Source organism: Babylonia areolata, chromosome 5, assembly GCF_041734735.1.
Source record: "Babylonia areolata isolate BAREFJ2019XMU chromosome 5, ASM4173473v1, whole genome shotgun sequence".
Classification (NCBI taxonomy): Eukaryota; Metazoa; Mollusca; class Gastropoda; order Neogastropoda; family Buccinidae; genus Babylonia; species Babylonia areolata.
Window position 1 is genome coordinate 42,168,138 of NC_134880.1, and position 16,377 is coordinate 42,184,514.

The following is a 16,377-nucleotide window of genomic DNA, read 5'->3' on the forward strand; positions in this document are numbered from 1 at the left end:
AGAAACTTGCCAGAGTCAATGAAAGACGGCTGGCTGTATATATTCATACGAGGACGAAGAGGAAAGATACTTTCGACTCCTCTCTGACCGCACCGACAGTAAGAACAAGCGGTTATATCAACAGCAGACACCCGAAAACCAAAGTTTCCAGTTTGTTTTTTTTTGGCTCACAAAAATATGCTCTGGCAGGTCACAAAACAATATCCACTGCCTGTCTTGAAACAAACTTTTGGAATATATACAGACGCACAGCAGAACACGCAGAGCCGTCTTGTATCAGTTACACTGTGGTTATGATAGGGTCACAGTCGTAAGTTTCGGTGCAAAATCATATAGCGCCGATAACGGCCTTGATAGAAAAATGTTAACTGATAACCAGCTTCTGTTGTTGTTTTTCAACCCTGTCGTACACAGCTCTAGTTCTTTTCACATGGTAACTAGAAAGTAACATAACTGTGTGGAACAATCAAAGTGTTACACGTTTTACTCGCCTCTGTGTGTTCTTTTCGGCAGCCGGTGCTTCCTGCAAGTGGCACGGTGTGTGTGTGTGTGTGTGTGTGTGTGTGTGTGTGTGTGTGTGTGTGTGTGTGTGTGTGTGTGTGTGTGTGCTTCATACACTCAAGTCTTCCTCCACGTCTGTTTCGGTGTATTTTCACTTCTGTATTACAACACAGTGCAGAACGGAGCGGCCACACAAGTGAATGGAAAACAACGCGAAACAGAGCCATTCAGAACCTGTACTACTGGGAGTAGCGCCGACGGTGGAAGTGTAGCACGGGCAAGGCAAAAAGCATCTAATTTAGCCGAGGCACCCACTAGTTTGGCAGAGGGAAGCCTGAGCAGTGCCATTAGGGCCATGTTCGCGCCACACCTTGACGGACCCGTGTGGCCAACGAGGCCTTCAGCTGGTAAAGAGGGCAGCACAGAGGTAGAGAAGGGGGTAGGTGGGCGGGTAGAGACGGGAGGTACGGCGGGGAGGAGAGTTGGAGGAGGAAGAATGAAAGAGGGACCAGGGTAGGAGAGTATCGCGTGTCACCACTCAAAGTGTGTGTGTGTGTGTGTGTGTGTGGGAGGGGGGGGGGAGGGGGAGGGGGAGGGGGGCGTGCGTGCGTGCGTGTGTGTGCGCGCGCGCGCTTGTGTGAGCTCGCGCGTGTACATGCGCGTATATATATGTGTGTGTGTGTGTGTGTGTGTGTGTGTATATATATATATATATATATATATATACATGCGTATATATGTGCGTGCGTGCGTGCGTGCGTGCGTGCGTGCGTGTGTGTGTATGTGTGCGTGCGTGCGTGTGTGTATGTGTGTGTGTGTGTGTGTGCATTCAGACTGTATTGCTGACATAAATGAAGGAACAAGATAAAAAAACAAAACAAACAAACAAACAAAAACCCTCAGTGATGCATGCCCTAGGATATGCTTAACAGTGATATCAAATAATACCAGAAAACTGCAAACAAACAATGAGAGGAGTATGAATGTTCCAACGAGCAACTCACAGACATTGAACGTAAGGAAAGGTACTGAATAACTGTAAACAAACGCACGCACGAACTGATTATAGTAAACGACTAAGGACATAACAAAAAAAAATCTCAAAAGGGCAAACAAGGGCAGAAAAAAACATTCATTTAGAGCAGTTATAGGAAATGAATGCACAATGGTCCTCTCTGTACACACACACACACACAGATATATATATCCTGCCGAAACTCTCTCGCACGAACACCACAGATGAATTGTTTGTGTCAATGCTCTCGCGTCCGAGCCGGAACAAAATAAATCAGACCCCTAAACTGCTTCCTTTGTGTTGTGTTGTGTTGTGTTCAGTGGGGGTAGCGCGCAGCATGTATGTTTGTTTCTCTTTTAAAGTCCCCCCCCCCCCCCCTCCCCGCCAACATCACTTCGTCTACAGGGACAACTTCGATCATTTTGCACAAACCTGACTTCGGTTTATCGCCACAGTTATCAATGTGCTTGCTCGGTTGGTTTCGTCAGTTCAACACCAAAGGCCAGTCCAGCGTTATTTACCTTTGTACACGTACAGAGACAAGTATTACCACAGACTACAACGAGCAAACTGGTCACGCTTCAAACGGAGAGAACCCGTATCGACTACATCTGTACCAAAATACCAGTTATTTCCCTTCTCTCGGTCTCGCACTTTTTTCACGGTGACGTTTGAATGAAACAAACTGGAAGATGCCCACTGAGGCCTACTAATGTTGATCACTGATTTTTCTTACTTACCTGTCTATTTATTTATTTGTCTATCGATTTTGCCTGAAAAAAAAAAGTTTCACTGATGGCTTCACTTCTGAGTGATTTCATCCCACGTTCAGTTCCATGCACAAGAAAAGCGAATACAAGGGTGGATGAATAAAATATCCGTCTGCCGCTTTCTCTTTCTCTCTCATTCACACGCAGACCAGACACATTCAAGCGTGAGCGCGCAAACACGCATTGATGTACATCCATTCATTTACAAACACAATTAAAAAAAAAAATATATATATATATATATCATAATTTTTTTAAAACCACCACCAGTAAAGAAATCTGACTCCCAGCTAATAATTCTTTTTTCCTCACTTAGGAAACTTAATTAGCCGTATTTGCAGCTGGACTGAATGTTCTTTGGTTAGTTTTTTAATATCTGGTAAAAGTGGGTGTATTTGGGTTGGTTGGTTTGTTTTTGTTGTTGTGATTGTTTGCTTTTTGCTTAACCTGCGAAGATCCCTTCCTTCTATTAAGAAAGGGTGAATACCGTAGTCGCACCTTCTCGCCACGTTAATGTGGGTGTTTCCTCAGGGGGACACGGTGCAGGTTGTTTCAACCGACGCGGCACGGGAGCGAGCAACTGGCGCTATATCAAAACTAGATCTCGGCCTCTCCAATCAAGGAAAGCCGCAGCTAGACCAGTCTAGCATGGAGAGGGATGGGCTCCGCCATGCTTTTCTGCCCAAGACTCGCCGCATGAATGACGACCACTACTCAACCCATACCGGCTCGGTCGTCGCCCGGGTCAACAAGGACCGCGCCTTCCATTGCAAACCAGGGTGGAGGTGACAAATGTGCTACTGGTGGACCACACAACAAGCTCCGGGCCAGGAACAACATCTCTATTGGCACGTGGAATGTCAGAACACTAAGGACGCCAGGAAAATTGGAAGAACTGACACATGCAATGAACAAATATCGCTGGCACATCCTAGGACTTTGTGAAACACGATGGAAAAACATCGGTGAAATACCCACACTTGAAGGCCACAGACTATTTTACAGTGGTAGAGAGGACAAACACGAACATGGAGTAGGGTTCCTGATCCACAAAGACATTGTTAACACTGTCATGGGCTGCCGACCAATATCCAGCAGGCTCACTACCATCCGCCTGAGGGCATCCCCATTCAACATCACCATCATACAAGCATATGCTCCAACATCTGATCACAGCGATTATGAAGTTGAGGAGTTCTACGAACAACTACAAGAAACCCTTGATCAGACACCAAAGAAAGACATCATAGTAGTACAAGGTGACTGGAACGCCAAGATCGGAGAAGACTCCTACAACACCTGGAAGGGCACATGTGGACGATATGGTAACAACGCTACAAATGAAAGAGGTTTGAGACTCCTGGAATTTGCCTGCTTCAACAACCTGAAGATAACAAACACATTTGGACCACACAAAGCATCCAGAAGATGGACATGGCACAGCCCTGGAGGAGATCACCACAACCAAATAGACTACATCATGGTAAAGAAGCGTTTCCAGTCTAGCGTGAACATTGCCAAGACAAGAAGTTTCCCAGGAGCTGACATTGCAAGTGACCACGACTTGGTAATGATGACCTTCAAACTCCAACTGAAGAAAACAAAGAAACAAAGCTTCTCAAGACTGAAGTTCGACCTGGAAAAATTGAAAGATCCTGAAGTACAAGAGGCATTCCAAGCCATGATTGGTGGGAAATTCGCGCCACTCATCACTCTCGATGCAGATGACGCCGACCTGGATACACTCATAAGCGACTTCAACGCAGCTGTGACTGAAACAGCCCAAACAACTCTTGGAAAACAACGCATCAAAAAGAAGCCCTGGGTCACGGACGACATCCTACAGCTGTGTGACAAACGTAGAGACCTGAAAAAGAAAAAGAATGAAGAAGAAGGGGCAAAACAGTACAAAGCAGTTAACACCGAAATCAAGAGAAGCATGAAGAAGGCAAGGGAGAATTGGATTGAAGGAAAATGCCAGGACATAGAGGAAAACCTGACAAGAAACAACAGCAAGAAAGCCTACCAAGTTGTGAAAGAACTTACCAACACAAGGCAAGGTAGAACTATGTCCAACATCCAGACCAAGGATGGAAAATGTCTAACAGAAGAACAAGACATCCTAAAGCGATGGACAGAATACTGCTCAGAGCTATACAACATACAGACCACAGGTGATCCAGCAATACTGAATGTCCCACCAGCCACTGATAACAGTAATCACCCCATACTCCGTGAAGAAATAGAGGCAGCAATAGCATCGCTGAAAAAAGGGAAATCGGCAGGAGTGGACAACATCCCATCAGAACTGGTCCAAGCAGGGGGTGAAGTTATGATAGATGTGCTACTGAAAATCTGCAACAAGATCTGGCAAACAGGGGAATGGCCCACACCGTGGACACAATCACTGATCATCACCCTTCCCAAAAAGGGCAATCTCCAGCAGTGTCAAAACTACCGCACCATCAGCCTGATTAGTCATCCCAGCAAAGTCATGTTGAAAATCCTGCTTAACAGACTGAAACCACAAGCAGAAAACATCATTGCTGAAGAACAGGCAGGTTTCAGACCAGGAAGGAGCACAACTGAACAAATCTTCAACTTGAGGTTGCTATGTGAGAGGTACCATCAACACCAACAAGACCTCTACCATGTCTTCATTGATTTTAAGAAGGCATTTGACAGGGTCTGGCATGCAGCTTTGTGGGCTACCATGAATCTGTACAACATCAACGCCAACCTGATTAGACTGATACAGCACCTCTATGACAAAGCCACCAGCGCCGTCTACCTCAACAATAGCATCGGGGACTGGTTCAGAACCACAGTCGGAGTGAGACAAGGCTGCCTACTCTCCCCAACACTCTTCAACATCTTCTTAGAAAGAATAATGACTGACGCACTGGAAGAGCATGTAGGAACAGTCAGCATAGGCGGCAGAACAATCACAAACCTACGTTTTGCCGACGACATTGATGGACTGGCTGGAAAAGAAGAAGAACTGGCAAGCCTGGTCAAACATCTAGACAAAGCCTCCACATCGTATGGAATGCAAATCAGTGCGGAGAAAACCAAACTGATGACTAACAACACCAACGGCATCAGCATTGACATCAAAGTCAACGACGAAAAGCTTAAAACAGTCCACAGCTTCAAATATCTGGGAGCAATCGTGTCAGATGAAGGATCTAAACCAGAAGTACTCTCGAGAATTGCCCAAACAACAACGGCACTCAACAAGCTGAACACCATCTGGAACAACAAAAACATCGCTCTCAGCTCAAAAATCAGACTGATGCGTTCCCTGGTTATATCAATATTGCTCTACGCCTGCGAGACTTGGACCCTGACTGCAGACATCGAGAGAAGAATCCAAGCTGTCGAGATGAGATGCTTTCGTAGACTACTTGGCATCTCCTACAGAGACCACATCACTAACACGGAAGTGAAGAACAGAATCCAGCAAAGTATTGGACCCTACGAAGACCTTCTGTCCATAGTGAAAAAAACGCAAACTTAGATGGTATGGACACATCTCCCGATCATCTGGTCTTGCCAAAACGTTCCTGCAAGGCACCGTACAAGGAGGCAGAAGGAGAGGACGGCAGAAGAAGAGATGGGAAGACAACATCCGGGGGTGGACAGGCTTGACGCTCGGTGACGCCCTGAGGAAATCAGAAAACCGTGAAGAGTGGAGAGGAGTGGTGGCCAGGTCAGCAGCGGTGCCCCAACGGTCTGAACCCAGACTACGGGAGAGGTGAAGGTGAAGGTGAAGGTGCTCTTCAACATAAACAAACAGCTTTTTTTTTTCTTTTTAATCAGTTAGTCTTGCATTGTCCGAACACAGTATGACCTTGAGGTGTTTTCTATTTTTCTTTTTTTCCATTCTTTACTTCATTCATTGATCTTTCACTCTCTGAAGAAAGGTGCACAATAGCCAGAACTTCCTAAACAAATTAAATTCCCGTCCACCGGCAAAGGAATGGCATAAACTTCTTGAATCTTCTGCGTAAAGTGGGACTGGTTTGCATTCAAAAGCGATCTTGGCAGTGCTAAGTTTGCCGAGCGTTCACAGTGTTTCTCTGGCTATGAGACCGGCGTGTGCTTTTTGCAAAATGTTATTCTTGATTATTCTTCACGCTTCTCAAAATTAACACTAACATCGCTCATGCACTTCAGGTCCACTGCCAACAATTATTGACAGCCTGACTCTACCTTCAAAAACCATGGCACTCACAGCTGAACATAATGATTGGTTTTTTTTGGGGGGGTTTGGGGTTTTTTTTTAAGTCATATTCTCCATAATACTACTCCAGACCTGCAACTCCTGTTATTGTCCCACAACGCTTTCAAGACTAAGTTTAGAGAGGAGATTTGATGCTTTTCATGACAGTCAATTGTACTTTATTGCAGTGTCACATGAAAATTCATAAACTGCAAATCGAAATAAGAGGAAGAGAAGTAAAAACAGAGAAAAAAGAATTGCAAGGAATGTATTATGGGAACTGTTGGGGATAAATTTCATTTTGTTTTAAAATGTTCCAAAAATACTGTAAATCGAAATAAAATGACACGACATAATTATAAATTACACATGTCGATGTTCGGTTTATGCAATTTATTCAGTGATGGAAAGAAAACGCAACTTAATCTAAGTAAATTCATAAAACTTGGAAATGGTGTGTAACTTTTGTTACATCTAAAACATAATTGTCAGCATGTTTAAGTTTTATTTGTTTGTTGAAAATCATTATCATTAGCACGCGCGCGTGTGTGTGTGCGTTTTTGCGTTGTTTCAGAGACATCACTGGACTGAAGTTGTGATTCAATAAGTATGCATTGTTATTGTATCCTCCACACCCCAAAAGAGGCAAAAGGATTAAATTTCTTTGACTCTTTGAAAGAAGTGACAGAACGCACATGAAGCGCAACACAGCACAACGAACTGACGGTACACACACACACACACACACACACACACACACACACAGACGCTCACACATGCACCACACATCCCCACTCCCCCCCCCCAGCCCCCTCCCGCCCCCAAACCTCCCTCCCTCTACAGAGACGAAACGAAACGAAATGAAAAAATGAAATGAAATTTTATTTTACCAGGGAAATGATATATGCACTTAACTCTTTTTTTCCAACTCAGCCCTGGGCATAAAAAAAAACAAAACAATAACAACAAAATCACCCAACACACACACACACACACACACACACACACACACACACACACTGCCTAACAAGACCGACCGGCGAGACATGCAGCAGTTGACAGTGATACCTTCGCCGGCCGCAGTGCAGTCTCCATCGACATCTGCGGTGTGCGGGAGTGCAGATGCCCTTGCGGAACTGCGTGAGGCGATTCTGGCACTGTGTGGACGGATTTCACTGCTTGAGGGAGCGATAGAGGAGCAAAAGAAGACAACTTACATCAGACGGGCTGGTGTTCCCATGGAACCAGAGGGACACAAACCGACTCCTGCACTTCAACAGCACCAACATACGCAGAGGCAGTGAGGTCGGGTCCCTCTGCCACACCAGGGCAGCTGCCCACACCGAGAGTCTCCGCACCACCAAAAGGTAGGCAGAATACAAACGCAATGGGCCCAAATCGAGAGGAAAAAGTTGCCAAGCCCAAGAATGACGTCAATTTATCAACCACGCTATCCGCGAGAAGTGACGTAAAACCCAAACAAAAGAAACTTCTAAACTCAAAAAAGAAATCAAATGAAAACAAACAAGAACTCCCGATAACCCTGATTCTTCACGATTCAGTCATGAATGGTGTAGAAAGAAATCGGCTAGGGCACTCATATTGGTTCCATGCATCATAGAAACGAACCCCCACAGTGAGCGCTGCGCAACAATGCCTACAAGAACTTGGCTCTGGTGAAAGACAACCCGAAGCAGTGGTCATTCATTGTGGCATTAACGACCTGAAAACAGCTGACCCTGAAAAATCATGTAAATCTCTAGTGCACGTCTTGAACGACACGGCGAAAAAACACCCAACAACGAAAATCGTCGTAAGTAAAATTACGGCCGTGAAAGATGAACGCACAGAAATGAAACGTCAGCTGTTCAACGCCATGCTAACTTCCGAGCTTTATGACGAGAAAAAACATTTCTTTTGTAGATAACACCAACATAAAACTTCATCACCTGCGGGACAATTTGCACCTCACGAGGAAGGGGACCAGTCTACTGGCAAGGAACGTGGGACGTGCTGTCAGGGACCTGCTGTATTATATTTAATACTGTTTTTTATATTTACATTGTTGTAGGTTAATACTTGTTGATATGCATTTACTTATTCTCCTTCCCATGACAACTCATTCAATACGCACCACAACCTCTTTAGACTTTTTCTTATAATATACTTTTCCTCTGATACATAACATGAACTTTTTTTCTTTTCTTTTTTTTATCTTTTTTATACTAATATTCACATGCATTCCCTTTCCTTTATACACTACTTTACTCCTTTCCGTCTAAAAACACTTTTTGTGAATAGACGTTAAACTGAAGAAAACACGCACACACACACACACACACACACACACACAAGAAAGCAAAGAGAGAGAGAGAGGGGAAGAGACAGACAGACAGACAGACAGAGATACAGAGACTGAGAAAAGCACATACAAAACAAAACAAACGACCAGCCCACACATACACAGCAGCCACACCACCAACTCACTGGCCACGAAAGGCTGGGTAGGTCTCAGCGGGGACGCTTCCTCTCCACTCCCTCGTCCCTCCACGGCTCTGGGCGGCTCCTCCCTGGCGGAGGAGGCGGCCTCCGACACCGCGACGACCCGCGCCGAGTCCACGGCTACGTCAGCGTCGACCCTCTGCTGTTCCACGGCAACATCAACCCTCTGCTGCTCGACAAATGAAGCGCTCTCTTGCTGCACAACGGAAACGCTCTCCCGTTGCACAACGGAAACGCTCTCCCGCTGCACAACGGAAACGCTCTCTTGCTGCACAACTGCGGCGCTCTCATCGGACCATGCAGCAGACGCATCATCCCCAAAGCCGCAGCAGCAGCAGCAGCAGAGGCAGAAGCAGGGGCTGGGGGCGGCGGCGCGCTGTGCAGCACGGTAGAGCCGTGGTGCAGAACTACCTGTGGCGGGGCGGAGGTTCGGTCCGGTGCCGCCACCACGCCGTCTTCTCCTCCTCGGGGTTCGGGTCTCCTAGAGGGTGAGGGGGGAAGGGGGGGATTTAGGAACCATAAGTTCAGGCGTTGAATGAGAGTGGGAGAGGGTGTTGCGGCTTCATGTAACAGTTCAGGTCTAACTGTGATAGTGAGGGTTAATGCGACAGTTCAGGTCTAACTGTGATGGTGAGGGTTAATGTAACAGTTCAGGTCTAACTGTGATGGTGAGGGTTAATGTAACAGTTCAGGTCTGACTGTGATGGTGAGGGTTAATGTAACAGTTCAGGTCTGACTATGATAGTGAGAATTAATGTAACAGTTCAGGTGTAACTGTGATGGTGAGGGTTAATGTAACAGTTCAGGTCTAATCATGATAGTGAGAATTAATGTAACAGTTCAGGTCTAACTGTGATTGTGAGAATTGATGTTACAGTTCAGGGTCTAACTGTGATGGTGAGGCTTCATATAACAGTTCAGGTCTAACTATGATGGTGAGGATGGATGTAACAGTTCAGGTCTAAATGTGATGGTGAGAACTGATGTAACAGTTCAGGTCTGACTGTGATGGTGAGGGTTAATGTAACAGTTCACGTCTAACTGTGATGGTGAGGGTTAATGTAACAGTTCAGGTCTAACTATGATGGTGAGGATTGATGTAACAGTTCAGGTCTGACTGTGATGGTGAGGATTAATGTAACAGTTCAGGTCTAACTATGATGGTGAGGATGGATGTAACAGTTCAGGTCTAACTGTGATGGTGAGGATTAATGTAACAGTTCAGGTCTAACTATGATGGTGAGGATGGATGTAACAGTTCAGGTCTAACTGTGATGGTGAGGATTAATGTAACAGTTCAGGTCTAACTATGATGGTGAGGATTAATGTAACAGTTCAGGTCTAACTGTGATGGTGAGGATTAATGTAACAGTTCAGGTCTAACTATGATGGTGAGGATTAATGTAACAGTTTCAGGTCTGACTGTGATGGGAGGGTTAATGTAACAGTTCAGGTCTAACTGTGATGGTGAGGGTTAATGTAACAGTTCAGGTCTAACTATGATGGTGAGGATTAATGTAACAGTTCAGGTCTAACTATGATGGTGAGGATTAATGTAACAGTTCAGGTCTAACCATGATGGTGAGGATTAATGCAACAGTTCAGGTCTAACTATGATGGTGAGGATGGATGTCACAGTTCAGGTCTAACTGTGATGGTGAGAATTAATGTAACAGTTCAGGTCTAACTATGATGGTGAGAATTAATGTAACAGTTCAGGTCTAACTATGATGGTGAGGATTGATGTAACAGTTCAGGTCTAACCTGTGATGGTGAGGATTAATGTAACAGTTCAGGTCTAACTATGATGGTGAGGATTGATGTAACAGTTCAGGTCTAACTGTGATGGTGAGGGTTAATGTAACGGTTCAGGTCTGACTGTGATAGTGAGAATTAATGTAACAGTTCAGGTCTGTGTTGGGATCGCTTATAATTAGGTGTTTGGTGTTGGGGGTGGATGGGATGGCATTTTATGCAGGTACATGCGCAGGCACGTACATGCGTACATACACATACAAACGCGCAGACGCGTGCGCGCGCACACACACACACACACACACACACACACACACTCACATACATACACATAAAATCAACAACATGAATTACACAACAACCACAGAATTACATCACTGAGTAATGACTCGATTCTCGTATGTACATGTAATCGAAAATGAGAACATTTGCAAGTTGCTGTATTGCTTTTTATCATTTTGCGCGCGGCGGCGCGCGCGCGGTGTGCGTATGTGTGTGTGTTTGTCTCTGTGTGTCTGAGCATATGCATGCGTGAATGCGCGTATGCTTGCGTGTTTGTGTGTGTCTGTGTTTGTGTGCGTCCGTGCGTGTACGAGAAAAAAAACAAGTATCTTCCGAGCATGTAAACAGACTACTGCCACGTTTTGAAATCGAATGAACCTTCTTTCAAGTCATTCCTATGCAAACAGTCATACCGAATGCATTACCAAGCACATGCCCACGTACACGCACGCAAACACATGCACACACCACCTACCCCCCACCCCCCTTAACCCCACCCCCACCCCCCTCTGCCTAACAAAACGGAGTTTTCCTCTCATTCAGTAACACGCAATGTATTGACAAACATTATCGTATCCACCCCACCCCAACGCCCTCCGTTCTACCAAAGCCTGCTCTCTCTCTCCTGTAAAGGATTAATTCAAGAAGCAGCGGGTCGTTTTGTGTCAGTGTGCTTCTAGCGGAGGAGGTTGGGGGGCGGTGGGGGGGGGGGGGGGTGGCGGTAAGCCTCGACAGGGTTTAAACTAATTCCTTGAAACCTTTTAAACCCACCAATACCCCACAACACACATACCACCCCGCGGGGGCCCATTAAGGGTCGTGTGGAAAACCCTTTCGTTTTATCCGTTCCCGGGTTTTGAGCCGGGGTCTCATACTACAACACCCCAAACACACACACACACACACACACACACACACACACACGCCCCCTATGGGAATTTTTAAAATTCTCCTGCCCCCAATATGGGCCAAGGACCTGAAAAAAAAGGCTTAATCATTTTAAAGGGATTTTTTACCATGCCCCGCTCAGGGCACACACCCCCACAGGGGGCCCCCCACCCCACACCCCACAACACACAGAAAGGGAAAATTTCTAGGGAAAAGGACTAATTTGGGCCACGTATACTTGCTCAACCCTCTCCCCAAAAAGCACCCCAATCCCCTTTCCCCTCTCTCCCCGTCCCCCCTTCCCCACCCCCCAAACCCCCTCCAACCACCCCCCTACACCCCCCCTAAATCCCCCCAACCCCACTCCACCCCCTCCACCCCCCCAAAAAATCCACCCCCCCAAACCCCCCAAACCCCCAACCCCAACCCCCCAAATCACACCCACCCAACCCCCAACCAAACCCCCCACACCCCCACAACCCCCCCAACCCCAACCCAACCCACCAATCCCCCCCCCCCTCCACACCCCACACCCCCACCCCCCCCCCCAAATTTCCCCCCCAACACCAAAACCCCCTTAAATAAAACCCCCATAAAAATTAACCACCAAGACCACCCCCCCCCCCACACCCCCAAACCCACACCCCCCCCCCAACCCCCACCCCCTCCCCCCACCCCCCCCCCCAAAAACCCCCCCCAACCACAACCCATACCCCTTCCCCCACCCCCCCCTTCAAAACCCTCCAACCCACACCTACCCCCACCCCCCAAAAATTCCCCCCCAAAGACCACCCCACACCCCTACACCACATCCCCCCACCCCACACCACCCATTTTCAAAAAGCCCCACCCAACTACAACCCAAAACCCCCCCACCCCCTTCCACACCACTTTAAAAACCCCCCCAACCCCCCCTCCAAAACCACAACCCCCCACCCTTTCCACCCCTCAGCCCCCCCCCCCCACACCACAAACCCCTACCAACCAAAACCCCCCCCCACCCCCCCGCCCCAACCCACCAAAACCCAAAAATTCCACAACAAACCATAATTTAGCCCCCAAAACAAACTCGAACATCCAGAGAAAGCATAGTTTTTTGTTTTGTGTTAAAATTTTTACCCCCCCTTTTCCCCCAAACCTGTCATCAATCAAAAACCAAACCCCCCTGCTGCTGGGGCCCTCAGACCCCGGCCCTTTCCCCTTTTTCGTACTTGACGTTGAGGGGTGCCCGAACACGCCGGGGTTTGCCCTCCCTTTGGCCGGGGGACTGATGACGTCACAAAGGGGGATGGGTTTACAGGGGGGCCTTTTTTGTCGGGGTTTGGGGAGCTTTTACACGACAACTGAACTTAAAGGAGGGGCCCTTTGGTACGAGAAAGGAAAGGAAAAGGAAAACGTTGAAAAGGGGGGGTTCCACAGGGGGGTTGGAAAGTTTATGATGAATAAATATTATTGTTGGGTTCAAAGGGATGCCAGGAGGATCTTCCACTTTCTGTTTGCTTCCTCGCTGGTGGCTGGCTGGCTGGGGTTTGCTGATCTTTTCCGGCTTTTCTTTCTCCCCCCTTTGGAGTCCAGTGTCAGACCCCCGGGTGGGTTTTTAACCGTTTAAAAAATAAAATTTGGGGACGGGAAATTGAAAAAAATGGCCAAAATTAAAAACATTAAAAACATAAAATTTGAGGGTTTTATGACAAGATGATGATTAAATGATGAAGGGGGGATAAAAAAAAAAAACAGAAAAAAAAAATGCAAGGAAAAAAACAAATTGGCTTTAAAACCAAAAAGGGCCAAAACCCTACCTCAGGGGAAATTTCAATCCCCAAAATGGAGCGAGAGGCGATGCTAAGCAGGCAAAAAAATTTTCCCCGCACCCGATTTAAACTTTTAAAGGGTTTTCCAAAGCAAAATGTCCCAAATAGCGAACGGCCCAAAAAAAAAAAAAAAAAAAAAAAAAAATCTGGCAGGGCAACCAAACAAAACCCCACTCAGACAACAAACTAACGGAGGGGAACCAAAACGGAAACGTAAAATAAACCAAAAAAGGGGCACTTCCACTACAACAGTAAACCCAAAAACCGAACCCCATATTTTTTTTTTTTTAACAAAGAAATTTTGGGTTTGCTCTTTCCCCCTTTTCAACGAAACAAAACACACAAAAAACAGTTTTTTAATTTTTTTTTTGTTTTTTTTTTTTCCATTACTCACATTATTATTATTATCATTTTTCATTTTATTATTATTTTTTATTATTAAAATTGTTGTTTTCTTTGCTATTATTCATTATTTTTCAGATAATAGAAATATTTTCTATAGATATAAAAATATTTATTATCATAATCAAAACTAGCAATGGTGGGGAAGAAAAAAAGAAAAAAGGGCAGTATTATTTGGCCGGTGGCCTATCGTCCCCACAATCCCCAAAATTTGAAAAATTTTTATTGGGGGTCCCCCCTGGGAAAAGGGGTTTAAGGGCCCTGCCCCATTTGGGGGGGTTTTTTGCTCTCGGAACCCCAAAACTTTTTTTAAAAAAATTTTGGGTTAAGGTACACAGGGTTAAAAAAATTTCCCATTTCATCCCCCTTTGATTCCGACAGAATACACCAATAGCGGGCACTGGAACAACCCAAGGAATAAATCTGGAAGGGGAAAAGGAATAAAACACATTTACACCCCGCACTTTCGGGTTTTTTGCCGTTTTTTTTTTTTTTTTTTTTTTTTTTTTAACCCTTGCGTTTAAAGGGAAAAAATCGTTAAGGCACACGCTTGAAAAACCCCTGGAATCTGCTGTCCCACGGGCGGTCAGCACACCGCTTTGTTTGGGTAGCTAGAAAGGACAAAATGGCATTTTTTGCGGTTCACACCACACCGCCGCGGGGAGAGCCGCATTTACACACCCCCACTCACTCCGCAACACACCACACCCCGTGCACCCCTTTGGCACAAAACACACATCACGCGGAATGTTAAAACGTTTTCTCTTCCCTCCCCCCTTTCTCCTTTAACAAACCCCACAACACAAAACACACACACACACACACAAAACCACTATATAAATAAAATTTTTTATATTTTTTTTTTAGGTAAAACCCCCCCAAAAATATATATATATTATTTAATATATAAATATTTTTATATTTTATTTATTTTATTTCGGGACATGGGGAAACCCCAAAATTTTAATGGCTCTTAACTTCCCCCATTTTCCCCTGCCCCCGGAAAGGCCCCCGTTTAAACTCCCCCCCCCCTTTTTTGGTTTCCTTTTCACTTTTAAACCCACCCCCCCCTCCCACTCGACCCAAATTTCATTCCCCCCAACCCCCAATTTCCTTTTCAATTTTTAAAAACCCCCCCACCCCCTTTTTTCCATTTCCCGTTCCAATTTTTCTATCTCACATTTTCCTTTTCACTTTAACCCTCCTAAAACCGCCCAATTTCTATCTTTTAATTTTTAAAAACCCCCAATCTTTCACCTTTTTTTAAACCCTCCCCCCCCATTTTTTCCCCTTTCCCACCCCCCAATTTTTCCTTTTCTCCCTTTTTCCTTTTTTAACCCCCCCCCTTTTAAACAACCTTTTCCACCCCCCCCCGCCCAATTTCTATCTCAGCTTTCCCCTTTTCCAAACCCTTTTTAACACCTTTTCCTTTCCCCCCACCGCCCAAAATTTTTCCTTTAAATCCCCCCAGGCTTTCCCTTTTTCCCCCCCAATTTTTAACCGCCCCCTTTTTCCTCCCCCCCGGGGCCCCCAATTTTTCCCTTTTAAATTTTAAATTTTCACCAATTTTTCCTTTTCCACCTTAACACCTTTCCTTTTCCGCCCACCCCCCCCCCAATTTCTATCTCCCATTCCTTTTTTTAAACCTTTTTTAACACCTTTCCTTTTCCCTCCTCCCACCCCCCCTTTCAATTTTTCCTTTTTTTTCCCCCAGGCCAATTTTCCTTTTCACCTTTTTTAAACACCTCCTCCCCCCGGGCCCAATTTTTCTTTTCCCCCCAGGTATTTCCTTTTTCCTTTTTTTTTTTCATTTTCTTTTTTTTTTTTTTTTTTTTTTAAACGGAACAAAAACCCCCATAAACCCCTGTAGGCCCTCCCGAGACAAAGGTGGCTTTATAATCAGAATGAAATCAGCGCGGGAAAACAAAGCAGGCCGGGGGTTTTTCGCTCTCTTTGCCCTCTCCCTCTCCCGGAAAAAGCGCACTTTTTAAATAAATTTTGACCGGGAGTTTTCGCACGTGGTCCTAGTTTGGGACAGTCTTTTACACGTTTGCTGTCCAAGTTTGGGTTTTCCCAACCATAAAAGGGCGAGAAACTTAAACGCCAAAAATTACACCCCCTTTTCAAGCAATACATACTATTTTTTTTTTTTTTATTTCTAAAATTAATTTAAACGAAAGCTGACATTTTGGGAAGTTACTTTATCTATCGTCTTTTTTTCTCTGG

General features: G+C 45.5%; 1 protein-coding gene across 1 annotated transcript in view; it reads right to left on the minus strand.

Annotated features, from left to right (window-relative positions):
* LOC143282279 (long-chain-fatty-acid--CoA ligase ACSBG2-like) overlaps positions 1-16,377 on the minus strand; it is a 56,534-nt gene that overhangs the window by 34,162 nt on the left and 5,995 nt on the right. Inside the window, exons 3-4 of the mRNA XM_076587879.1 lie at positions 13,100-13,205; positions 8,999-9,494 (exon numbers count right to left, since the gene is read on the minus strand). Of these exons, the coding sequence (XP_076443994.1) occupies positions 8,999-9,494; positions 13,100-13,205 (602 nt within the window). The remainder of the gene's footprint in view (positions 1-8,998; positions 9,495-13,099; positions 13,206-16,377) is intronic.